The sequence below is a fragment of the Gastrolobium bilobum genome, unplaced genomic scaffold, assembly GCF_033153095.1.
Source record: "Gastrolobium bilobum isolate Gb01-03AN ecotype WA unplaced genomic scaffold, APGP_CSIRO_Gbil_v1 utg32472, whole genome shotgun sequence".
Lineage (NCBI taxonomy): Eukaryota > Viridiplantae > Streptophyta > Magnoliopsida > Fabales > Fabaceae > Gastrolobium > Gastrolobium bilobum.
This window is the reverse complement of record NW_026898916.1, coordinates 592,580-619,141: the sequence shown is the minus strand read 5'-3', so window position 1 is coordinate 619,141 and position 26,562 is coordinate 592,580. Positions and strand designations below refer to the sequence as shown.

Here is a 26,562-nt window from a genome sequence, read left to right as displayed (position 1 = left end):
ATTGGAAGAGCCACACTCTCTTAGTGTCAGATATTCAATGAGCAACAGAGCAAGTGGAGAAAAGATTATCACAAATAAATATAATTTTTTATAGCCTATCATTATTATAGGAATGTTAATATTTAATAAATTGAAAAAAAATTTACATATTTGAATGGGGGTTATATATAAGAATAATGGTGAGTATCATTTTAATTTTGTGTAAGTTATATTTTGAATCTTTATACAATTTCTTATTCTTACATTATGTAAGAATAACTTGCCCAATAATGAATAATGCAAAAATAAAAATAAAAGAAGAAAAAAGTGTTTGTCATTTTAAATGACATAAAATTATGTCATTTATTTAAAAAAAATAAAATTATGTGATTTTAAAAGAGAGATAGACACAAAAAAATATTTTTTTATTTAAAATTTAAATTAAAAAAATCACTTACTTTCTCTCCCATGATTTTCATTTTTCGTGTCTATCTCTCTCTTAAAATGACATAAAATTATGTCATTTAAAATGACAAATACTAAACTCAAAAAAAAAAAATACTAGTCTCTCGCTAATTTTTTTAATTGTTAATTTACTTTCTTAATTCATCAATTTTGCTAATTTAATGAAATTATTGGTAGGGAGAATTTTTCCATCCATATGAGATAAAAAAAATTTGGAAAAACTTCAAAAAAAAAAAAAAAAACCTATGAGTTTTCTTAATTTTCATTACCCCTCACAATTTTTTTGAATCATTTACGTTTTTATTTAGATTTTTTTTATTACTTATCCTCCGACTTAAAGTTTTTTTATCACTTAACCTCTCATTTAGGAGAGATAAATGATAAAAAAAAAATTTAAATCAAGGATAAATGATTCAAAATTTTGAAGAGGGAGTAAATGATTATTAAAAACGTTACAGGAATTTTTTTGAAGTTTTTTGTTTTTTCAAAGGTTCACATTGATCAAAGAAAACAAAAATTAAAGCAAACAAACTAAATTGTACAAATAAATATGTGAAAGAGAGGGTTTAAATTTTGTGGGAAAAGAAAAATAAAAAAGAAAAGATCGAAGGTCCATCAATAAATAGGATAAGGAGTTGCTCGAAATCGAAGAAGAAAATGGAGAATATACTTACTCACAGTCACAGTCACAGTCACAGTCACTTGCAGTTGGTATTGAGAGGGAGTAAGAGCAGCAGCAACAGCGTCTTCCGGAAACCCTTTGCGAAATTCCGAACCCTCAACACTCAAATTGGGTTTGCCTCTTTCCACCCACTCCCATCATTCACTGATACAGTTTCAGATTCGAAGCATACAACCCTACTGGTTGAGACTTACCATGTCCATCACAGCCTCAGAATCTTACTTGCGAAGCTTCAGAAGGAAGATTCATGCCCTCTCCGCATTCTCACCGAAGATGGAGATTGGTCCAAAGACCATTTCTGGGCCGTTGTCAGGTTCCTTAAAAAGGCTTCGAGGTTCACTGAAATCGTTCAGGTTGGGACCCTTTTAGCCAAAGTTTCATTCTTTTAACCAATTTGAATGCTTTGCATAAATGGGTCTTAATTGGAATTTATTTATGGTTACTTTTGGTTCTGTATTATTGTACTGTTTTTATATAATCTTTTTAGCACCTTGCAGTAATTGATTCCCTGGAGTTTGTGAATAGGTGTTTGATATGTGGAAGAACATTGAGAAATCGAGGATTAATGAGTTCAACTATAACAAGATCATAAGCTTGTTATGTGAAGTGGGAATGATGGAAGTTGCGGTATCTGCATTGCAAGAGATGAAAGTTCAAGGTCTCGAGCCTTCTTTGGACACTTACAATCCAATAATTCACGGTTTCTCCATAGAAGGTAAATTCAGCGATGCTTTACATTTTGTTGATGAGATGAGAGAATTTGGTTTAGAACCGGACACTGAAACCTATGATGGTTTAATTCGAGCTTATGGGAAATTTCAAATGTATGATAAGATGGGTAAGTGTGTGAAAAAGATGGAGTTGGATGGATGTTCTCTTGATCACATTACTTATAATATACTAATCCAAGAGTATTCACGTGGCGGGCTACTCCAGAGAGTGGAAAAGCTTTATCAAAGAATGCTTTCAAAAGGAATGCATTTGCAATCTTCTACTTTTGTTGCAATGCTAGAGGCTTATACCACATTTGGGATGGTTGAAAAGATGGAAAAAATTTACAGAAAACTTTTGAACTCAAAAACATATCTAGATGATGATTTGATTAGAAAAGTGGCTGAAGTTTATATCAAGAACTACATGTTTTCTAAATTAGAGGACCTGGGACTAGAATTACGTACAGCATTTGGTGAGACTGACCTTGTATGGTGTCTCCGTCTCCTTTCTTATGCATGTCTTTTGAGTCGAAAAGGTATGGATACAATTGTTCGGGAAATGACAGAGGCCAAGGTTCATTGGAATGTTACTGTTGCAAATATTATCATGTTGGCTTATGTTAAGATGAAAGATTTCAAGCATTTGAGAATTTTGCTCTCTCTATTGCCAATCTATCGGGTGAAGCCTGATATAATTAGTATTGGAATTCTATTTGATGCAAATAGAATTGGTTTTGATGGTAATGGTGCTTTAGAATCATGGAGAAGAATGGGCCATCTTTACAGAGTAGTAGAAATGAGAACTGATTCTCTGGTCCTTACGGCATTTGGTAAAGGTCATTTTCTTAAAAGCTGTGAAGAAGTGTACTCTTCGCTTCACCCTGAGGATAGAGAAAGGAAAACATGGACTTACTATGACCTCATTGCTTTATTGTCAAAACATAATGATAGTATTGACTGTGTGAAGCCAAAATAATTAACCCACCTTTGCTTTTCAGAAAGCAAGAAAAACAGTGTAAAAAATTTGTGATATCTTACTTTCCAATTCCAAGTAAGGGAAGAAAGATATCACAAAGATTGTGGAACATTATTATATAGGGCCTAAAACAAGGGCTCCCTTTGGCTGTGAAATTATTGTCAAAGTCAGCCAGAGTCCTAGCTTCCAATAATAGATTGATTCTTTGACGTACTACAAGTAAGAACTTAGTTGAGCTATTCCCCACCCAGAACAACTTCAAGAAAACCCTGATGCTAATATTAAAACCGTGTTAGAATGCAACCATAGCTCATATGACTTCGTAGTATTTCTTTTTGAAGACCCAATTGATTGGTCCCCGTATTCTGTATGCATGGTTTACCGTCCCAAGGAAGATGCGTGGAAAGCAAAAGAAAGATTCTTCAGTGGTACTGGTAGGAACATGAAATTCATCATGCATGTGCATCACAATGGAGCCCTCCACTTCATTTCAGATGGCTTCCCTTACTTTGCCAAAGGGAGCCCTTATCTAAGGCCCTATATAATGTCCTACAATCTTGAGAATGATATGTCAAAAATGCTTAGGGTGCCAAAAGAAGCAGCAACGGGTTCTCATGACTTGAGTTATAACATGGGCATCTTGACATGGGCAAAGTTTCAAGTTTAGCTCAGTGTTGCATTTCATGGTTTTTGTATGTAATTTAGAGTTGTTAATATAGGAATAAAACTGTAATTTTGCATTTATTAGTTATTTATTTGATATTTACAGTACACTAGATATTACTCTGCCATGTGTTCCACTGAATTATGTGCTAAACTAGTAAAGTTTGTTGTACTGAGATCCATAAAGCACATCTTGGTATATTTCTATGTTGCTGCTATACTCTTGAACTAGTTTGTTTAGATGGTCTGTACATACTAAAAATCCTAATTATATTGATTTGTTTTCCGGTCTCCTAAAATTTCTAAGGTTCTGTAAGTTCTTTTTTAATCTAGTATGTCTAAATATGACATACCAAGGCTTCTAGCGACTCTTTAAGCATTTTCCTTCATTTATTCGTCACTGCTGATCTGTTAGAAAACTTTGAGCTGCTAAAGCCTCCATTATTTGAAATGTAAATGTAAATACAAAAATAGTGATGATGATCTGTTGGAACCTGCAATATAGTCCTATCCTGTTGGACGATTTAGTCTTTCTTTGTGATTTGTGATTAGTACTTTTATATTCTGTTTGGAATCATGCCTACCCTGGGCTATGCAATTTATAAATACCGCTCCTATTAGATATGACTAGTCTAAATAAAAGGGGTAATAAAGGAAGAAATTGCTCGTTTATCTTGTTTTTAAATATTACTTAAATGGATATGCCACTTTTAAAATTGTTATAGCTAACTAGTCAAACATAATTTGGAGAACAAAGGATGGTTTACTCCTCTATCTTATTTTTAGGAAGTAGAGGCTATGTCTTAGATTATATGACCGTTGACTCAACTGGATTTCTCAGCAAATGTTTCTCCTAGTTTTTACCTTCTGTTTGATTTTTTTTCATGTTTTGAATTTAGAGCCTTATCTGCTAAAGAACTTTGATCTTTTTCTGCATGCCATGACTGGGGAAGTTTAGTCCACTATTGTTCCAATAAATTGATATCAGTATAATTGGATGCTTGTAGGCCTTAATTCTTTCGAGTGGTTGAAGGCTTATGCATTCAGACTTTTTAACGATGGGTGATCACTCTATAGTTTCACTCATTATGCAAATTTCTCACTAGTCCCTTTGGCATGCCAACTTACCTGCCTCGTGTATAATGTCTCGTTCTTACTCGTTTCTTCATTTGTCAGTAAAAGCTACTGTATTTTCTGTTATCCTTATTATCTATTAAAATTACTTTATCTATTGAAATCTCATTTTAGTATTTCAATATTTCAATGATTTTCATTGGCTATGCTAATCACCAGCTTGCCATTAGGCGGAAACAGTTCTTACTTTTGTAATGCAATTTCCATCGCGTTTAAGCTACCTTTTTTATTTGGTAGACAACCTTTTGGTTTGAAATTCACAAGAAATCAAAAATAATAATGATAGTTTAACACACTTAATTTTGAAGTTTAACATACTTACGTACTCTATTTTAATTGTGAAGTTCAAAACAATTATCCTGTTTTCATGGTTCTACTTTCTCAACTTAAATTGTTTAACGTGCGTATTAGTACAATGTGAATGACATATGCTTATAGAAAAAATTATTACAGAATAAATAACTTGTCATATGAATTTGTTCAGGAAAAAAAAAAATGATTTAACATTACAAGGAAACGTGAGTTTATATGTTATCACCCGTTTATATATATATATATATGGACACAAGCTTTTGCTTAGCAGAAACGATACATTTAGCTGTTTTATCTAGACTCAATCTACGTACACAGAATCATTTTGTTAGTTTGTCAACAAATTCAAGAAGTGCTTACCATTGTTGTCAGTGGTCAGATCCAAGAGTCCAATGGATTAGATAAACACTGAAGCTATCTTCAACTATCATCATCTACTGTCAAGGTACTGAAAAACAGCTCTATTTCTTCTAAGAGTCTGTTACTGCCCATATGAAATCCCCAGGAAACCATATCTAAATATGTCTCTGAAGAAATTAAATCTATAAGATACCGACAAACGTCTCCCAGATCACATGGTGTGGTGAGGACCTTCTTTATCGGTTCATTTGGCAAACCTTCTTGAGCATTGTTAGTGTAAATACGCTTTCTGCATTCCTGTAAATATCATCAGAAATGGCATAACCATGTAATCTATTATTTAAACGTGTTCGCATACCAACATGTTCGCATGTTTTTCTTTTGCTGAATCACCGTTTATCAGTATCAATAAACCCTGTCGATTAGGTACACGTAGAACAGTTTTTGTATGTACTTCGAATATAAATAAAAAAGTGTTCTAGTGCAAACCTGGATAGAACTTAATGCAAATAAGGAAATCTAAAAGAAGACAAAAGGAATGAGTTACCTGCAGTATTTGATTTATAGTTGCAATTTGCTCACTACTTAAAAAGTCAGATTTCAGTAGTTCTCGAAATAAAACCAATATCTCCGAGCTCAAATTACTAGCAGCAAGGTTCTCCAGTATGCCAGATATGCATGAATTATTAAACACGGATCTCATCCACTGAGGGATTTTATGCAGTTTCAGCAACGCAATAGCTATATGTACTGCAGGCCTTTGACTGTTGATGCATGATTGTGATGCTAAAGCAGGAGCAGCCAAAGATACAGTCATCTCCTCTGTAATCAATCTACACCAGCTGCTCTTTCCTAATACTTTTGTTTCCTTAGCCAGCTCTTCCCATCCCAGCAGCATTGACAGGCAGAGGGCACAATTTGTAGCCACTCTCAGGTCATTATAAAAAACCAGTCCTTCCAGTACACTCCTTATCGACATTAAGTATCCAACAGTACATTTCAACTCTTCGTGTTTACTGTTTATTTGTTCTGATATTCTGTTAAACAACTCTAACAGGCTATATGAAGCAGTAACCTTTATCAAAGGAGAACCAAAATGCAGAAGTTTGCACAAGTCATGGCAACGGATGCCAATGAAGGCTAACGGCTCTGCTGGACTCGTTGAAACAAGGAAGTTTTGCCAATCCACAAACCCTGGAAGGATAGCATGCAAACTAGAACAGGAAATTTAGCTTGACAACTTAGATATTTTTTTATTTAGGTAAAGCGTGAGGAGAGTAAAATTTAATATTTTGGAGTTAGTATCCTATATTTAATTTGCACATAGAGGATAAAGTGTAATTTATCCTTTTATTAATCCTGATGTGAACCGGCTTACCTTTTAACAGCAAAGAAATGTAGCAAAAGAACAAGTATTAAAGCTTCTCCAGTGCTTGTTCCCTCGTCATGATCAACCAAAGCGGGTCCTTTCGAAGAAGCTGCACAGACTACAGTGTTGACCACAGTGATAATACAAGTATTAAAAAGAATGGGCTTTGAAGCCTCTTCAAGTGCTTTTTTGGTGGAAAGATGCAAAATTAAGGAAAGAATGCCAATAACGAAGAGACTTTCATAACTTAAGGTATCAGCCTTTTGGGGTGGAATAGAGTACTCCATCATCTGCAGAAGCGTTAACGTGCTGTTAGAACAATCATTGACCAAGTCATTGTGGTTTCTAACAAGTTAAGAGGGAGTTGGTAAGTTACAGAATTATTGTAGTATCACAGCACAATATTTGAATTCCACCTCATCTGTAATTGTAACTTTGCTATAATCTACTTCTGCTTGGTTCCTAACTTTTAAATTTTGTCAGTTTAGTTTTAATATTTCGATATCATTCAGGTAATCCATCCTCAAATCGTTGTTTGCGGCCTGTTATCTATTTATAATGTCGTACTGTTCACGCATTTCCAAACATGAGCATTGGATTCCACACATCAGTTATGCTTTGCCATATAGACTACGGCTCTGCTTTGCCTAAAATCTAGATGCTAACTAACATCCTTCAGGATTTTCACATTCAGGATTTCTAATTTAAAAATTGGGCAAAATTACGACTAAATTAACATAACTCGATAATGTGGTATATCATCATTTTGGATTAAAACTCATGGAGGGGTCACAGATTACATAGAGGCTGATAAATATGCTAAGGAGTAAATTAGAAAATCCAGGGATTAACTCGAAAGCTAGAGTAAATTGGAAGGACCAAAATAGTATTCTAGCCAATTAAAAATTGAGAGGCTTGAAGGCAGCCACTCAGAGGAAAATAAGTTCCACAAATGGGAGTTTCTAACCATGATAGTGAATAAATTTATATTATCTCCAACAACTTTATATACTAAATTAACATTTTAGTTTTTAAAAATTGGATGCAATGCGCATAATTAGAAGTTCAGCTACTCACACCTTCATCGTTACTGCAACCCAACTCTGATCAGCAGATAGCGTTTCAGGATGCACTGAACTCAAAGTGTTAAATACCAAATTCAAGATGGACATGAAAGTTGTTGTCGAGAAGGTATTACTCAAATAACACCAAGCCCTAAGTGCTGACCCTATTCCATACAAAGATAATTGGTCAGAAGCAGCTGGACAGACATGAACTATGGTTGCCATCAGATTCAGAACAGAAATTATGTCATGTTCCTGGCCTTCTTCCTCAAAAAGCTGTGTCAATAAGCATACGAAAAGTCTAGCTCCATAATTATCTTCAGTGGACACTAATTCTGCAAGTGTCTGTACATTTATAGTTTGATTATTGTTTCCGATAATTTTGTCAGCCCCTTCTAAGTTATAGCTTCTGCAGAATTTCAAAATCTGATGACACAATGATTTGATTATATTCTCTTGTTTAAACAACCACTTCAAAGATACCGTGTGAATTCTTGCAGAAAGTAAATACCATTCATCATTGTTTATGAGCTGGAATATAATCTCCTCAGCTTCTCGACTGTAGTGAATTTGGTAGCTCATATTGCCAAGACCCCTTAACAAACTGTAAAGATTCACCAGTCGCGTCACTGTCAAATTATCAGTGGTCTGATTGTGAAAATCACTGTTATTAAGAAGAATATATTGTTCAAGAGAAGCTAAAACCAACTTCTCATCTGCAAGTCTGGCAATGAAAGTCAGAAAACTGTTAGGGATAATAGATGTTTATGAATTGTCAATCAGGGGAGTAGGAATAAAAAGGATTTGGCAGTTCAACTACCTTTCATCATATAGTGAACTGGTGTACATAATCAGTAAAACAGCAGATTGACAAGAAAGCAAATCTAAACTATTAGTACTCCTTTGCCCTAGCAGAAAGAGTAAATCGACAGGATCAGAAGGCAGGTGTAAAGCAGCATCTCTAATTGGATGTCCAGAATCATTGCCCAGTAGAGAATCCATGAGTGAACTGAGTAACAAATATATTCTTTGTTTCATCCTATGTCCTGTAAACAAACCCAGACATCCATATGAAAAACTGAACCAACAGGATGAAATCAGGGTCTCCGCAAATTCTATGGTATCAACACTAGAGTGCAGAAGCAGTATCGAATGAAAAATTTCCAGCAAACCCAGGACAATTTCCTCTTCCATTTCATTGATGCACGTTACAACCCAAGGCAGTAAATGTGTTTGGCATATATCTAGAATGCAGCTTCTAAGCTCCAGTTTACTAGAGTTAGTGGAGTCTCCATCATGACTGTATGCATATGCCTCTTTAAGTAGGTACAAGCATTGCAAAATTTTGTTGATATCCCTTTCAGAGACATAGAGACAAGCTAAAATGGCATGTTTCATTGCTTCCTCGATTGATTTTGACAGATCTAAAGCTCCATTACAAGATGGAGATCTTATAAGAGCCACAAAGGCTGAGCAGGCCATTATAAACGTCTCAGGAATCATACCCATCTCCCCATCAGAATGCTTTCTAAGCATTCTTGTCAAAACTAGAACTAGTTCCTCCAGTTGAGATGTTGATACAGCTCCAGGGCACTCAGAAATGCATTCATGAATGAGCTTCAGTGTCTCGCATTGGACTGGGTGAAAAGGAACTTCGGCCACGTAACTTAGTACTGGAATCAGAGTTGAAAACCCAACAACAAGTCTTAGTTTAAAGGCTTCTTCAGCAGTTGATAAAAGATCTAGTACATGAAGGCACATCTTGACTTCTGGATCCTTATACTCTGTTCATTAACAGAATAATTAGTAAACCACCAAAGTATAAACAGTAAGGTCAATATTTAAGTTTTGCATTCACAAACTTATAATGCAAAAAGATTAGTCAAGCAAAATTAGAATAGAGAAAACTTATCCAGATAACCAACTATTAATTTCAATCAATCAGCAATGAGTCCAAACTAGGGCAAATGTTTTCATTTTATGTTGCGGCAAATTATAAGAGGCAATAAAGTAAGCAAAGTATTCCGCATAGGTACATCAAAATCTCTTTCATCAGGGCAAAAGACTGCCGTTAGCAATTTCTGTACAAAGTTCTCACCTGACAATCTTAATATTTCAAACAAATAATCCGCAATGTTTTCTTCCAACAAGACTCGAATCTGATTGCCTGAAGTTCCAACTGAAGACAAATAATGAAAGAGTAAATCTAGAGTGCCGATTTGGACTTGACTGTTTGACGAAAGCAGTGGGCCTTTGATGGCTTCAGCAAACACATTAACCAGAGATGATCCCTTTGTTCCATCTTCAATTTCTTTAGAATTTACTCCTCCAGAGGAAGATATGTTACAAGTATCATATGCACATTCCTCCCTGAGCAAATTTCGTCGGGCCAGTAGAGTCAAAAGTGCTAATCAACAATAACGGAAACTGTTAGTCAAAATAAGACAAGAATGAAAGTTGATAAACTATGGCATCTTACTACTCTTCAAATCTATTTTGTAAACTATGGCCATACTGACATCTAACCGACCTTTGAGTGATCAAGGTTAATTACTCGTTCATTAAGCAATATAGGCTATGGATGCATACGCCTAGAAAGGGGGAGAGAGAGAGATAGTAGCAGGAAATCGACCTTTCAACTGATATTCATAAATCATGATATAAAATGGTCATCCAAAGTGATGCATGTGTTTCTGTGTCTTTATATTGTCAGCATGTAACTTCACCTAGGCTTCCTAATAGTAAAAAATATATTGCTTTATATCATCTTTGTATCTATGAGTACCCATGAGACATATACAGCAAATCTTTTTCGGAGCAAGTCTCCTAATGTCACATCTTACAACCTTTCCAAAATAAGCTTCACAAAAATTAAAACAAACGAGACACCAAAAAAGGAATTTCAAGCTTTCTTTGCAACGAACAAAAAATATCGAGAAATTGATAACGGACCAATACAATTCAAGCGAACATCATCATTTTGAGTCTTCATGAGAACGTCTGCCAATAGGTACAAGAGCTTTGGACAAAAGGGAATCAGCATATCCCTTCCATCTCCCTCTGCTAATGTACTCTGAAGAACAGATAGTTTGTAAAGGACAAAAAGGACCTCCCCACGAATCTCCTCACTGCACTAAGGAAGTAGAGAAGACTTAGCATGTGTGAAATAAATTTGAAAGACAACAAACAGCACAGAAAGTTGACAGCATCCAATACAATATTTTTACCTAGGCAATTGAAGGCCCGTAACTAGAATGAAAATGAGGCTATACATATCTTTGATGTGTGCATGGAGATCATCATCCTTCTCACAATTGAGTAGAACCCCTAGGCAGTGCAGCTGTACATTCACAAGCATCAGAACAACAGTAACAATTTCATTGTTTGTACATCGACTCTGTGCAAGCCTTACTCGCATAGAACCTCAATGCAAATCGACACAGAGAAAGCGAGTACGGAAATGGAAATGGAAATGGAAATTACCATGTGCAATTGACGGGAACTCCAACCCAAAGCACCAGAAGAGAGGCGATCTGAAACCCTAGCTACGAATTCATGGCAAACTGAAGGATCGGCGGAAGCAGAGAGAGCGAGGATGAGATTGATGAGCTGTTCAGCGATAGGTTCGTCGTCGAAAGAGGAGAGGGCGTTGACGAGAGGTGAAACGAGGAAGTGAGGGTTGAATGTGAGGATAGAGTGAAGGAAAGGAGGGTGAGAGATAGATCGAGAGAGCTGAGAGAGAGCGTAGGAGACATGGATGGTTGGTGAGAGAGGGTTTGAGACGAGGTTCGAGAAGCACACAAGGCAAATTGAGCCACCTTCTGGCGTTTGCAGGTTCAGTGAAGATCGATGGCCTTGAGAGCACGACCATGATGAATAGCCATCTTCGTCAAGATCCACATCCTGTGAATCGTTGCTAAAGTACATTCTCTTTTCAAACTCAGTCACGAAACAGATAGAAGAAGAAGATGAATGGAGCTTTTGTTTTTCTCCAACTACTTTCGCGCCAAAACGCTGCAACTGCAATATTTATAGGTAGTTAGGCTCATTCTGTTGGGCTCGGCCTGCAAGAATAATAGGGCCCAAGTTGAGCTCTTTCAGCCAATGGGCATTAAGGGTTCTCCGTTGTGGATGCTTGTTTCAAAGAATTCAACCCTGATGCTGATATTAAAATCGAGTTAGAATGCTACCAAGGCTAAGTTGACTTCTTCATTACAAAAAAGAAAAAAGAAAAATAAGATGACTTCTTGGTATTTCAAATGTGCATCACAACGGAGTATTCCACTTCACTTCAGGTAGCTTCCCTTACTTTGCTAAAGAAGTCCTTGTTTTAGGCCTTATACAATGTCCTAAAATCTTGAGAATGGTATGGCAACCATGCCTAGGGTGCCCAAAAGAAGCAAGAAGGGGTTTTCATGACTTGAAATGTAACATGGGCATCTTCAAATGGGATGAAGTGTCAAGTTTCTTTCAGTCCATTTGTTTGGTGAGATTGATAAAGTAGGGTCAGTCATAACTTATTTTGTTTCTTTCTTGTATTTATTTATTAGGGAAAAGTGTTTATCCCTTTAAATGACACAACTTATATCATTTCACTCTCACAAAGAAGTGGGACCCACACCTTTATTTTTTTTGTCAATTCTCTTCCTCCTTTATCTATCTCTTTCTCTCTCTTAAAAACACACAATTTTATATCCTTTGAAATGACACACACTTTTTTCTTATTTTATTATTATTATTATTATGTTATTGTTTCTGATTATGTTATTGTTTCTGTGATCAACTATTTGCTGAAACCTAATGGCATCTATCTATATTGCTATTGATTATATATTTTCTTGTTAGTGGACAATGGACGATTGAAGAAAATAAAACAGCACTTTAAAAGTTTATGGTTCATGACTCCTTTTGGACTCCATATTGCAGAAAAATTAACATTTGAACTTAGTAGATTGATTCGACAACATTCTGTACGGGATCTGGTTAGATGGCAAATCTGTTGTCATTCCAAACATCAACAGCTAGAGGTGCTTATTGCTAAAGCTTGGAACATAACTCATTTAACTAAGGAATTCAAACATACAACTACACACTCATTTATCGGTCTATAGTTTAATACATTATCATATGCCAAAAGAAATATAAGCAGTGTCGTATCATTTTGTTTGATCTAATATAAATTTTTAAGAAATTAAGAGTTTCCGCAGTGGCTCGTAATCTTTTTTGGCACGTTTACTTCTAGCGGAAATAAAATATAATGAAAAATGTTTCGAGTGTGAGTAAGAAATGGCTTCACTAGGAGCAGGTGAAGGTCTTCACAAAGGCCAACGCACTGTGGAATAAGAAGCTCCCATTTTCACTTTTCAGGCAGGATTGGAAGTTAGAACGAAAACAGGGACCACCCAAAAGTATTCATTTACCACGATGAGTCCTATATGCTTACTTCACAATATACAATACAAAACAGTGTAAAGAGGGAATAGCTAATATCAAACTCCAACATGACAAAATGACTTCTGTTACTTCGCAACCTAGGGAGCATGTAAAAGTAAAAGAACTATATAAATTAATCCAGATGAGGAACCCAAAAATTCAGATCTGGGCCAAAACAAATACGAAAAAATGAGACAAAAATATTTCCCTCGTTTGCTATGCTGCTGTCACAAAGGTAGCTCTAACTCATTTTTCTATCCCTTTCCTTCCGCAATACCCAAACTCAACATACGTTTGAACCCCTTATTTTCTCCATTAAATAAAATTCGACCAGAACCCTAAAGAATCATGTTTCACGCCTTCCTTCTTCCTTATTCTTTAATTCATTCTGGCACCAACCTTCTCTTGGTTAAGAAAGAAGGAAAGAAAGGAAAATAACTGAATGCAACAGCGCAATGCAGGACACACACATCATTGGTGAATTCCCCAAACCAAAGTCCAGAACCCATAAACTGTCAGTCCGTACTATTATCTGCCCTCAAGATTGGACAGCCAGCCTTTGCAGATGCTCAAAGAAAACTTGAAGGCTCACATCATCAGTAAAGATGACATCTGAACCAGCAGCCATCTCGTGGGCATTATTATATGTTGCTGAGGGGTTCAGCTTTGCTAATAAAAATCTAGCCTGTTAAACAACAATGAAACACCAGTAAGTTTCCCATTACGAAAAAACTGAACTTAAGTAATCAAAGAATGAAAAGAAAAGGAAAAGGAGAGAGAGAAGAAGACAGCTAATGCGTCATGGAAGGATAAGAATAAGAAACACTCCACATCAGTATCGCTCATGATATGAATGAATTTCAGGAAAGAATCCCTAACAGTTAGACAAATAACACTAAAACTGGTCTTGGCAAACAATACTGACCTGGGAACCATGTTGATCACACACTACCAATCTAGGAACAGGGAACCGTTCTCTAATTATCATTTGGGCATCATCATGTGGAGCTCGTAATAGTTGTGCAAATGCCTGGGCCATACATTAAAGTTATTGGCAGAGTGAGAAAAGAAACAATGATAAATGCAACACTTGACACTAACCATAAAATGGCTCTGAACAAAACAACTTCCATTATAAATTAACAGAAAGTAACTAATGCTCCCAATTGGAAGATTATAAAGATTATATGTTAAAATCTAAGTTCAATTTGGGAGCACAATTTGCAGGTAACAATAAGTTTTTTAGCAGGACATGATGACTAAGCACAAACCTGGTGTTCTGGTTGGTTCTGGTATCCCAAGTTGCGCCATTGAGCTATTGTCATCCCATGAAAAACTACCACACTAAAATATGAATCTAGCAACAGAATCCGGTCTGCGGCAATGGAAGCCACATCTAACAATGCAGGTGCAGGCAGTGAATTAAATGAATATGATATTAGAGATGGCTGAATCATGACAGCAGCATTACTAATATTTTCCCTGTTCAACAACATGCGGAAGTATGCAGTTTCATCTGGACTGTTGTTAAAAACCTGCCAATACATTTCCCCACCCACATGCCACAAAGTTAAATAAAGAACTTTGAAAAGCAGCACAGGAAGAAAATTACACTAAAAGGTACCTGTACAAACTGTGACCGTCGCAGATTGAACATAAACTGGGGGAACAGTGAAAAGGATGGGTTTAATGTAAAAGACGAAGGATCATCCTTGCGGTAGTCACCAAACTTAGAACAGAGGCGAATGAGGAACCGATCCAACCACCGTGTGGCATCAAATGTTTCCTGATCAAACAAAACTTAATGCTCAGTGAGGCGATTGTTTATAGAAAGTTCACTTGTAATACATGTCCAAAATTTGACATTCGATAAAATGGTCATTTGTAGTAAGTTATTAGCAAAATGATTAAACAAGTGCAAATTTCATCATAACCATCAACATCAAAGCTGTTCTCCCAATTTTATGTTTTGCCGAAATTCCCAACAATCACCCATTCCAACAAGGATATAATTTACAGCAGCTTGAGCGAATATATCCCCATGGTGTTAAAATATTGGAGAAACATTTAGGAATGCCAAAGATAGTAACACAACTTATGACATACCTCAGTTTCCATTTTCAAAGAAGCATATCTAGCCATTACCACTGCAGCAGTTTCTTGGTCAAATCCTTGAACCAATTCCTGAAGAGAAAGATAATGTAATAAAAAAATGCTGTCATTAATCTATTTAACAATCTCCTTGCCAATAACTACTTAGCAAATAATGTAGGGACTAAACTAATGTCTTCCAGTTTATGTCAGAGATATTCATAAAAAACACGTGTAAATGTAAATGCATTTAGATATCTTTATTGGACAAAACTTGAGAACCAGACTTGACAGCATGAAAAGAGAGTAAAAATAAAAAAAAATTCAAGCTTCTTAATATTATGATGATTATATGAGCTCTGTTAAGAACCTTGAGGTCACCACCCCAAAAGCTAGCTCAAAGGGTGGGAGTGCCCAAGGCCTTATAAACCTCACATTAGTTGCTCATACAATCAATGTGGGACTATATTTCTCAACACGCACCCTCACACGAGAGCCCACAGTGGCTTGAAGGGTGGACAACATACAAGCCCACCTACATGTGGAAATTCCACTACGAAGAAAGTGGGAGGCGGTGAGATTTCGACGGCTCTGATACCATGTAAAGAACCTTGGGATACACATGTAAAGAACCTTGGGATACACCACCCCAATAGCTAGCTCAAAGGGTGGGAGTGCCCAAAGCCTTATAAACCTCACATTAGTTGTCCATACAACCAATGTGGGACTATATTTCTCAACAAGCTCCAACTATTTCTTGGACATTGACAAATAAACAGCCATCCACAGCCAGAAATATAAAAAAGAGTGAAACTACCTCAGAGCTAACAGAGCTATCTACCCATCTTCTAGTTACTGTTGTCACTCGAAGCACAAGTTGACCATCCGGGCTCTGGTAACTGCAATAAGAACATGACAACATTCAATGCCCAGTCGGTAAGTAGAAAGCGGCACAAAATAATATATATATATGAGATTTTATTAGTGAAATTTCCCCAACATAACCTTGTAAGGAACTGCAGGTACAATTGTGGGTTGACAGCACCTGGAGTGTTTGAACGATCACTTGATGAAAGATCAAACATCACAGTCAAGCATGTACTCTTGTCAAGGCCACACATCTTCCACGCTGTTGTGTTCCCCTCCCCTATAACAGTATCAGCAACTGAAGGCCCTTTCTGCAATATGTGATTGTAACCATCAAAATTCAGTTGACCCAACATAAACTCCAATTCCAGAGTCAATAAGCAACATGAAATTAGAGTATGAAGTATAAAATGATCCAACCTTTTCCATTGATGTGCAAGGTCCAATTATTCCCTGAATTTTGATTTCCTTGGAGCAATTTATCTCAAGGCTTCCACTGAAACATAAATGAAGTTGGTCATGAGCACGTCTGATAGGGGATAAGGGAAAGATATCTAGAGAAAATAAGAGATAAGGGGAGAGCGAGATGAAAATGTATTAATAAAAAGAAAATATCAGTATTTGAAGAGAGAGAATGCTCACTTGAAACAAAGACCAAGAGCTTGCTCCCCATCCTCAAAAATGCGCTTAAAAGAATCCTTGAAGACTGAATGTCCAAAGCTTTCAGCCAAGACAACAAGGCCACCAGTTCTTTCAACTGCAACTTTCATTTCTGCAACTCCAACCTTAATATTTAAAACATCCATAAATCAGCAGAAGACAAAGAATGAGCATAATTAAACCGTATTTGTTTTTCAATGCAACATTCTATTTTCATGAATGTCCACTCAATAATATAAACAAAAAACTTTCTTGCATACCCACAATAAAGTCCATGGTAAGAATTCAAGGTTGAAATATTACCCAGCTTCTCTCTTGAGCGGAAAAAAAAAGCTTGACAATCATAATACCATCAATATAATCACCCAGATGGATTTAAGTGGCACATTCATCAACCACATTGAATAAATAGCTTTACAGGTCTTGTAGCCAACTGTTGCCAGTTAGGGTAAAAAAGGGTATAGTCAGAATATATACTCAAGTAGCCTCAAAAACTTCTCTATAGGGAAGGGGAGCTATGGAGAACATGCTTCAAGTTAATGTGTCACAAAAATGGGGTAAAATATAAGGTATTTTCATGAAATTAAATTAAGAAAAAATATACAAGAACGACGGGCCCGATTGTTTGGGCTGATTCTAAGAAAATAGACTTTTTTAATTAAATAAATTTATTTGGTTCTTTTCAAAGCTTATCCAAGTGCACACTCAATTGTTTACAAGTTATAAGAAATCTACAGTATGAAAATTGTCAAACATCATGGCAGAGATGCTAGGTTAGATGCCTTCCAATGTCGAATTTGAAAAAAATAAGCTGCATGGTTATATTACATTTCCTGATCAGAACTCACACTACATGCTTCAGAAATCTCACCTTCTGAAACCCATCAGATCTATGATCTACACATGCATTCTTATCCAACTATCGAGTGAAAGAATTCTAGGTATGAAAAAATTAGCATGATGCCACAGACCTGATCAAGAGCTGATGCAAAAACATCCAAAACATGACCCTGGCTAACCAGCTGTTTTGCAAGACTATCATAAAATTTTACTGCTTTCTTAAAGTATGGTGCTGCATCTTTATCAAGATCTTTATGAGAACGCACCGGGTCAGACAGATCTTTTGATACAATCTGCAAAGAAATTTTAACATCAAAATCATCTGTATCAGAAAATTCTGTGGATGGATTCTTCAGTAACTGTCAATCTAAACAAGAATAAGCACAGCATTGACCATACTTCCCTACCACTTATTCTAAGTTTACCACAGAATCTTTTGTAATTTCAATTATAAATTAAGACAAAGTGATGAGAGCTGTCCCTTTTTTATTCTCCCTCCAAGATGTCAACGGCACAGAAGAAATTGAAACTTATGAACATACCATTATAGCATGCTAATAAGTAATAATGGCAGCATGCCTATCTCTTTTTAAATAACAAGTATAAGCAGTTTTCAAACACCTCCCCTTCTAGGTTTGCAGGTGCAACTTATGGCTTCACCACAACTCCACTTCAACGTGAGTGACCAGACACAAATAATTAAATGTCTTGCACAACAATCAGATTTTAAGTGCAGTCTCTACCAACACAACCATGAAACTTGCATACCAAGTCAATGGGCGCACCTGACCATTCCTATGGCGACACATTCTTATTCCTTCCCTAACACTAACAGACAAATCTTTTATCCCAATAAAAATGAAAATTGCAACAAAGAACCAAAGAATATACAGCAAAGAACATAAAACTGATATACCGTGCCGGGTCCTTCAGTGCAAGGGCCCCCAACCAAAGTTATGATTCTAGCCCCGGTCCCGGGATTACAAGCAGCAAGCAATCCGGCCGCAACACTCAAAGCCACTCCGGTGCACCGGGAGGGGCGTGTGGCAGGCGGAACAGGCCATTGGTCTGTTTGCAATTCATCTAACAGCTGGAAAAAGAAACACAACACATTTGTCAATAAGCAGCAATGCCACAAGGGTGTAATGTTATTGATTGAATAAGCAGTTACCGAATTGAGAGTGTATTCACAATCAGAAGCAGGCAACAAGAATCGCGTGACACCAGGATTTGGTAAACCACCCTTCTGAGGTCTCCTTCCAGTAGTGCCAGGAGCACCAAGACCCAATTGGTCCAAAATCTGATCTTTAGAAATCTCCTTAGTACCTCTGAATACATAAACCTTAGACATATCGGAGAACCCCAATTCATAAACCTGAACCTGTGTTCCGAAAGAAACGAAACCTACAAGAGCGTTATCTGGTAAGAGACCAATCGCCCGTCGAATTGCGGATTTGAGGAACTGGATCTCTTCCTCGATGAGGCATGTATCAAGGAGGAAGAGGAAAACAGGGGAAGGATCGAAGGAATTGGTTGAAAGAGGGAGAGCGTATTCAACAGTGGTGTATTGAGGGTAGAGTTCTCCGGGAAGGTTAGTCTCGGAGATTGCGTTGTAATGAGGAGGGAAGTGGTTGCGCTGATAGCAGAAGGGGCAGATCCAGATCTTGGCGGTGAAGTCGACGCGGGAGAAAGGGTTGAGGGCGGAGGAACATGTCTTGCAGCGGAGAGGGGCGTAAGGGAGTCTCGGGATGTCAGGATGAGGGCGGATCACGGCGATTGTGGCGGCGAGTGGGATCACGCACTTGCTCGCTTCCACCTTGCTCCTCGGCCACACGTTCCACGTCATACGGACTCCGTCAACACCCTCGGGATCTGTGCTCGCCATCTCCGACATCGTCACCGTCACCGTCACGTCACGTCACGTCACGTCAATTTTCAATTGATATCAAAATTCAATTCGGATTCAGAGACCGCAATCGCTACCACAGTGTGAAGGAATGAAAATGACGACGGTGCCAATAGGATGAAGAAACGATGCTCTTAAAAACACTTCTCCGTACAACATTACCCAAACTCACCTTAGACTTTTTTTACTTATTCAGTTTAAATTTATTTACTTTTTTAGTCTAAAAAATTTTCACGACTATTCTTCGTAACGCCCTCGTAAATAAATAAAAAAAATTATTATATTAAAAATGATTTTTAATTTTTGGTAATTAAATAAAAGATAGGATATTATAATAATTATTACCGCCAATATTACTATCAATCAATCTTGATTATATGAATCCAACTGTTATATTTATTTTTATTTATATGGTTATGATTTTTCATATTTAATGTGAAAGCGTTAAATATGAAAAATCATAATCATACAAAGATAGAAATAAATATAAAGTATTAAATATAGAGAATCATAGTCATACAAAGATGGAAATAAATATAACCGTTAGTTCAACATAATCGATCTAATGGTGAAATTGATTGGTAGTAATATTGATAATAACACTAATTAGTTATTACAATACCTTTCTCAATTAAAAAATCCAAAAAAAATATTAAATATCTCTTAACAAGTATGCTTCACATATTTATTTATTTATTTTTGGTAAACTGTTTCACATATTTTACTCTAGCTAGATGAAGAAAGCAATGTCCTTTTAAAATATTTGTTTAATAATCTTTCTATGACTTCATAAAAAGAGGTTAATAGAAAAACCTTTATATTGTGCAAGTTGCCAATGGGATTATTTTGCAGCCATTCGTCTTTGAAATTGATCTTGAATGTCTTCAGCTTTTCCTTTTTTTTTCCCTCAAAATATTAATTCATGTCATGGGTGTAACTTTTATATAAAATTACGGGAGAAAGTGTGTCATTTTAAATAACACATTTTGTATCTTTTCACTCTCACAAAGAGATGAGATTTATATTTTTAAAATTTTTTCTCTCCACTCTCTCTTTAATAATTTATCTTTTTTTTTTTACTTAAAATGATACAATTTTATATTCTTTAAAATGATACACATTTTTTTCAAAAAATATATTGCATGTAACTGAGGGGTTAGGTAGATCTGAGAAGAACATAAGGAAGGGGAAAATTGCACCAGCGACCATACAGCCTGTACATGGTTTTGGCTCCTTCCAATTCCAATGTGTACTATGATGTATATGGATAGTGAGAAAAAATATATGATATAACTGGAATCATAATTATACAAAAGTAAATTAATAATAATAATATAAAAGAAAAAATATATATTATAATAGATAATTATAAAATTATAACTTTATTTATTTTTTTATAGTTGTGATTTTCTCACATAACTATGTCATATTTTTTTCCACATGAAATGATCTATTTTCGTACTATGATACTGAGCTGCTTTTCTTTGTAAAGGTCACCGAAACATATCTAAGTCTTCCTAATATTTCTTGGTTTTTTTTATTATTAAATCAACCCTAATTAAATCCAGTTATGAAACTAATTCAGAATGTATAACGAATAGGAGTAAAAATATTTAAACTCCTCTCAAAAATAATATAGAAAACATGTGAAAATCAAACTAAAATCCTCGCTTTTCACTTACTAAGCTCCCTTACCATTTGGTTTTTTGGTTTTATTTAAGTTTTAACTAATTTACTACATGTATTTAATTAATCGTGAAAGTAGTAAAGAGCCATAGGTGCAAAAGTTTTGAGCGTGAAAATTTGAATACGATGTGTTAAATTCCTAAAGGAGTAATATACTCGAATTTATTACCTAAGAATACACGAGATATCAAGTTAACCCTCTAAAGATTTTGAACATCAATTTGAAGTCTCCATGTTTAAATTGAACATTAATTTAATTGTTTGATGTATTTTTCAACATCAACTTGTTCCATGCATTGTTTACTTAACACTACAAAGGACTAAATGTCTAAAATCTTTGAAGAACCAACTTGATATCCCCTCTATATTGGAAAGACCAATTTAAGCATATAATCTCCTAAATTTCATAAGTATAGAACTGTATGTGTCATGAAAAATAAAGATCAATATACCAAAGTTCCGATAATCTTAATACTCATCTTTGTTAAGTTGTGAGTGGCTTGAAATGTTCCAGAAAGAGATTAATTCCATTTGCAAATATACGGCTTCTCTTACACTACTTAAACAGTTTAATATTGACCAATGACAATAGAACATTTACAAGGCAGGGAAGGTAGCATCTGCCATAAAAGCATCATATATAATGCACTAAATAAATGTTCAACAACATTACTTCAAAGAAAAATGACAAAAATTTTAAACATCTGAACTTCAATTTTCCAACAACAACAAAAAAAACACAGTGAAAATCTTGAAAACGACCTTGATTAGTTATCGCATTTCTCTCTATGGACTGAGGAACAACAAAACAAAATGCAGGATTTTTCTTGGGACACATCTAAAAAATTTAAGGTTCACTGCAGAGTCTAAGTTTTTGCTTCCAATAAATAAACAAACGAAACTTCTATCAGTAACAAAATACAAACCAAGTTGAGGATGTGTCATCATGCACGAGTCATCTTGGACTTAGCAAACTTGAGTCTGCACTCTGCAATCAGTGTTTCTGTTTCAATCATTTCTCATCAGCATCTATATAAGCATAAAGTATGAACACATCTGTAATGGAAAATCGTAACGAAAATGAAAAGAAAACAGATCACTATTCCAGGTAATAATACGACTGGCTGCAAACAAACCTATGCCACCTACAGCCTCTTCTGAGTTTCAAAAGGGACTGGAGAATTAGTAAGCTTTGAAACTAAGCAAGTAAGCATAACAACATAATAGTGGTTGCCATTACCACCGGCGCATTGTAAACCAAAAGCTAAGTCAGAAGATAAATCTCAAGGTTTGAAACAGAGTTCATTGCTTAAATCTTTCACAAAGAGAAAAATTGTAGGAACAGTTTTGCCAGGATTTATTTACCCCAAATAGAAGGAGAATGAGAGGATTTCATCGATTCTCTATAATTCAATTTCAAATTTTAAACTTGCATTTCAATATAGAAAGAGAGAGGATGCTTCCTTAATAAGATGAGAAACTCAGATTTCAGTAAACCCGGAATGGGAGACTTGAAAGAATGAGAAAGGTAATAACCAGCTTCCCGTGTTTTGGACAGCTATTCATGATAGAAGAAAATTTGACTGTTTGGAAGTCATTCAAAGAGAGACAAGGAACTAGTGTCTAGTATACACTCACATGCGAGTCTTCATTAGAAAGAGAAATGTGCAAAAAAGATAGAGTGAGTACAGCAAAGGAGGAAGCTACTCTCTAGAGAATTCCTCTTTTTTAAGGAAAAGGAATGGTGGGATTGGAATAATCAGAGAAGACTGAGGCAGCTAGGAAGAAAAAGAAAGAAGGGAATGCATTATTCAAGGCTGGTAAATATGAAAGAGCACAAAGGTTAGTTCAAAGGAACTTCAGATTCTTTATTATATCTTTACTTGTCTCCATCCTTAGTTGCATTCGAAGGGGAATGGATTGAAAATCACTGACGTGCTGGGGCCTTAAAATTTACCATGTAGGTACTAGAACTTGAAAGTAATAATGTAAAAGCACTATACTGGAGAGCATATATAACTAACGGAATTGGATCTAACTTCCTCTCTGCCTCCATCTTACTCTTTCCCTTTTGTTCTCACTAAAACAATGATTGGGGTATGCCCAGTGCAGCACAAAATGAGGATGGCTGATTATATTACAATGTATGGAACACAACAAACAAATGGGAGCACCATGCCACAATATTTCAATCTACCTATAAAGCTCTGCTTCCTGATTTTAAGAGAAAATAGCTATTGTTGTATGGAAACCAAAGACGGGGAAACCAGTACATGACTAAACCATTTGTATGGAAACCAAATGGGAGCACCATCCCAGTACATGACTAAGCAAAATAAATCAAACAAATCGACATGCTAAAGACGGGGAAACCAAAGAGATAATCAAGCAATTACTGATTTCATTTTCAGTTACCACAGTCCAAAACCATCCATAACTTCTAAGTTACAATCTTCCCTCACAAATTTGATGACCCAAACATATTATTTCTGCACACAAAAATGTTGACTAAGTAGAAGGTCAAGTGAGCTTCACCTACTCACAGATAAGATAGATAATTTGCCTGACTGTCAATTTGTGACATCGTCGTCTGTATCTAATTCCCACCAGGAACCTTTGTCATCTTTATAGGCATCATCAACTTCATCACAGATATCTTCTATAATATCATCTTCAGATGCTTCACTAACCATATCATCCGCATTGAATTTCTTTTTATCCACTTCTGGGTTGTATGTCCACTCTAACCTTTTCAAAATATCACGATCTTTCCAGTTTTCCACAACTGATACAGCCTCCTTTTTAGCCTTCCCCATCAGAATTTCCTCCCAAGAAAAGGCAGCATGTGCAGTCCTCTTCAAGACTCCATCATCACTAGCATCCCCAATGACAACTGTCTTGAGACATCGTAGCTTTGCTTCCTTGATTACATCAACGAAATCATAATCATCTGATACAAGTACAATACACTCAACCCGTCTATGATCCATGATATCCACCATGTGACTTTGTAATGCAGCATCAGCAGCTTGTGGCTTATCCAAAACAGTTTGAACCCAAAACCCTGCCCGTTTAAGCTCATCTGCCAAACCATTCCCCACTTTAGGAGTCAGAATAGCACTTGCAGCCTTCTTATACTTTTCCATTTTCATAGAATACTTAGCCACCAACTTCACCCTCCTGCTCCCCTTAGCTGACCCTATCTGGTTCATTCTCTTCACGTGCTCACTCTCATGTAGTTGCTTGAAATGGTTAACAAGCTTCTCATTAGTATAAAATTTTCTCCCACAAACCCTACAAAGATAAGGTTCATTTGGCTTGATGACACCCTTATTCTCCAAACGATTCAACAGTTCCCTCTCTTTCCTCCTCTGACGGACAACTTGGGGGACACTGCTAAAAGTGTGGGTATTTGCATAAGCCACCATATACCTAACAACCCCAAAGGAAGATGCTGCTACTCTAAGCTTATTGGCAACTTCATAAGGTGGGATTGAGTTTGGTGGTTTATTATCTAAGTCCCAAAAAAGCCCCACCCTGCTTTGCTTCTTCTCGTTTGGGGCCAAGTTCAAATTTTTATTCCATTCACAATGACAATATCTCAAGAATTTTAAGGATTGAAACCATAAGCAATGCAATGGGTTCTTTGTTCTTCTATAAATCAAACTACCTCCAAAAGGAACCATTGAAGAAGAGACAGATAGAGGAGTGAAGATTATGGAAAACCCATTTTTCTAAACAGCAAAAAGATTGGATTTTTGGCAGCAACGTTAACATACCTCCACCGCCATCATTGTCGAGCCTGCCAGTGGAGTAGAGAATCGCGACGGCGGCGAACGGAAGATCAACTCAACTCAGAAATAGAACCTTGCTCTCATAGGATGGCCCACGTGAAATTAAAGAAATTTTTTTTTTTTTTTTTATACGGATTTTTTTTTTTTTTTGATACATTGATACGGAATTTTTAACTCTGTGATTTATTTTTTTTAATAAAAGAATTCATTTTATTTGTAAATCATGATGCACTTTGAAAATCCATCTATTTACAAATTATGAAAATAATACTGATATAGTATAATTTTTTCTTGAATCGAAAAAGATCGAAAACCCAATTAATCCAGTTGATCATAAATCCAATTAATCCGTAATGCAATTATAATATTTAAAGGAAACTTGAAATTTTGAAATCAAAAAATTAATTTTGGGTGATTAATTCATGAATAAAAAACATAAAAGTATGTTAGCAGCGAGCTACCAGTAGTGCATAGTGTAAATTATAAAAATAATATTTTTTCTCTCTCTTTTACAAAGACAGTTGACGTTGTGTGTTTTTACTGGCTAGTTGCACCTACATCAGTTATATTCTATATTTTTTGGCTAGTAGTGGGCGAGAGCAAAATGACCTAATGAGTGTAGCTCTATGTCCAAATTATGCTAATAGTTTTCGCTTTGTTTAATAATATTAATAATAAGGGAGAAATATTTGTCTTTTTAAATGACATAACTTATATCATTTCACTCTCACAAACAGGTGGGACTCACAATTTTATTTTTTTGTCTACTTTCTCTCTCCTTCTTTAACCATCTATTTCTCTCACTTAAAATTATACAATTTTACATCTTTTACAATGACACATATTTTCTCCTAATAATAATAATAACAATTAACAATCAAACAACAATTTCGTATAATTATTTAGTTAAGAATTTTTATTTAAGTGATTATTTGATCTCTAACTGTAATAACAATGCTTTATCAAATGTTCTCAAAGTCTTCAAACATCTCTTTTTTTTAAAAAAATAAAATAAAATAAAAGTGAGCCATGATCCAGTTTATTAAGAATGGACTGGGAAAGCCTCTATGTATAATGGACTAGATTGTGGACACCTGGGCTTTGGTTTGTGGACTGTTATCAGGTCAACCCTATATTTTATTAGGCCGTCACACCTTGACCCGATAGATAGTATAATAACATGGTTACCAAAAAATTTGAAGCGAGTATAACATGGCCATCAAAACAAAATCGAAGTATGATAGCTAAGAAAACACCCTAACATACTAATATTTGAGAAAAGAAATTGCATGATTGCATCATTTCTGTTTGATGGAGTGAAACTTGATTTGTATATCCTAGTCACTTTTTTTTTATAACCTATATCCAATACGACAATCTTCGTATAATGGGAACATATATAACGGCTAATAGGATTACGAGCATATTTGGAAAAAAATTTAAGTTAAAATTACTTATAAGCAAGGTTTAAAAAAAAAAAAACTTAAAAATAAAGTCAAATATTGTTTGCTGATTATATAAAAGTATTCTCAGAGTTTTTGTTATTAAAATAAAAGGTAAAATTTGTA

General features: G+C 35.6%; 4 protein-coding genes across 5 annotated transcripts; 1 reads left to right on the top strand and 3 right to left on the bottom strand.

Annotated features, from left to right (window-relative positions):
- The first annotated feature begins 1,101 nt into the window (after window positions 1-1,101).
- Window positions 1,102-3,760, top strand: LOC133285475 (pentatricopeptide repeat-containing protein At4g14190, chloroplastic). Its single transcript, XM_061482708.1, has 2 exons — window positions 1,102-1,479; window positions 1,652-3,760. The coding sequence occupies exons 1-2, from the start codon at window positions 1,102-1,104 to the stop codon at window positions 2,813-2,815; spliced, it is 1,542 nt and encodes a 513-aa protein (XP_061338692.1). The 3' UTR covers window positions 2,816-3,760.
- A 1,541-nt stretch (window positions 3,761-5,301) lies between these two features.
- On the bottom strand, window positions 5,302-11,644 carry LOC133285474 (protein PUTATIVE RECOMBINATION INITIATION DEFECT 1). The gene is made up of 9 exons (XM_061482707.1): window positions 11,201-11,644; window positions 10,945-11,057; window positions 10,670-10,845; window positions 9,816-10,124; window positions 8,538-9,501; window positions 7,733-8,441; window positions 6,663-6,943; window positions 5,832-6,498; window positions 5,302-5,581 (listed from the first exon to the last, which is right to left on the bottom strand). The coding sequence occupies exons 1-9, from the start codon at window positions 11,642-11,644 to the stop codon at window positions 5,345-5,347; spliced, it is 3,900 nt and encodes a 1,299-aa protein (XP_061338691.1). The 3' UTR covers window positions 5,302-5,344.
- Window positions 11,645-13,083: 1,439 nt separating this feature from the next.
- LOC133285460 (protein transport protein SEC23 E-like) lies at window positions 13,084-19,656 on the bottom strand. 2 transcript variants are annotated; one of them, XM_061482693.1, is made up of 12 exons: window positions 18,780-19,656; window positions 18,525-18,698; window positions 17,740-17,901; window positions 16,751-16,893; window positions 16,529-16,604; window positions 16,247-16,419; window positions 16,056-16,140; window positions 15,257-15,334; window positions 14,775-14,936; window positions 14,422-14,685; window positions 14,076-14,180; window positions 13,084-13,835 (listed from the first exon to the last, which is right to left on the bottom strand). In XM_061482693.1, exons 1-12 carry the CDS (start codon window positions 19,500-19,502, stop codon window positions 13,689-13,691), a joined length of 2,292 nt encoding a protein of 763 aa, XP_061338677.1. In that variant the 5' UTR covers window positions 19,503-19,656; the 3' UTR covers window positions 13,084-13,688. The 2 variants fall into 2 exon arrangements, with proteins under 2 accessions (XP_061338677.1, XP_061338676.1); XM_061482692.1 differs by having other exon boundaries at window positions 13,085-13,835; window positions 16,059-16,140; window positions 18,780-19,655.
- Window positions 19,657-22,024: 2,368 nt separating this feature from the next.
- Window positions 22,025-25,018, bottom strand: LOC133285512 (uncharacterized). The gene is made up of 2 exons (XM_061482755.1): window positions 23,744-25,018; window positions 22,025-22,203 (listed from the first exon to the last, which is right to left on the bottom strand). The coding sequence occupies exon 1, from the start codon at window positions 24,884-24,886 to the stop codon at window positions 23,771-23,773; it is 1,116 nt and encodes a 371-aa protein (XP_061338739.1). The 5' UTR covers window positions 24,887-25,018; the 3' UTR covers window positions 22,025-22,203; window positions 23,744-23,770.
- Window positions 25,019-26,562: the final 1,544 nt, after the last annotated feature.

Coding starts and splice junctions, on each gene's coding strand:
- LOC133285475 (XM_061482708.1), top strand. CDS start 1,102: ATGGAGAATATACTTACTCACAGTCACAGTCACAGTCACAGTCACTTG. Junction 1,480..1,651: donor GGTTCACTGAAATCGTTCAG/GTTGGGACCCTT, acceptor GTTTGTGAATAG/GTGTTTGATATGTGGAAGAA.
- LOC133285474 (XM_061482707.1), bottom strand. CDS start 11,644: ATGTACTTTAGCAACGATTCACAGGATGTGGATCTTGACGAAGATGGC. Junction 8,442..8,537: donor AGTTCACTATATGATGAAAG/GTAGTTGAACTG, acceptor TTTCATTGCCAG/ACTTGCAGATGAGAAGTTGG. Junction 6,944..7,732: donor GGGTTGCAGTAACGATGAAG/GTGTGAGTAGCT, acceptor ACGCTTCTGCAG/ATGATGGAGTACTCTATTCC.
- LOC133285460 (XM_061482693.1), bottom strand. CDS start 19,502: ATGTCGGAGATGGCGAGCACAGATCCCGAGGGTGTTGACGGAGTCCGT. Junction 14,686..14,774: donor GACGGTCACAGTTTGTACAG/GTACCTTTTAGT, acceptor ATGTATTGGCAG/GTTTTTAACAACAGTCCAGA. Junction 14,181..14,421: donor AGAACCAACCAGAACACCAG/GTTTGTGCTTAG, acceptor TGTATGGCCCAG/GCATTTGCACAACTATTACG.
- LOC133285512 (XM_061482755.1), bottom strand. CDS start 24,886: ATGGTTCCTTTTGGAGGTAGTTTGATTTATAGAAGAACAAAGAACCCA.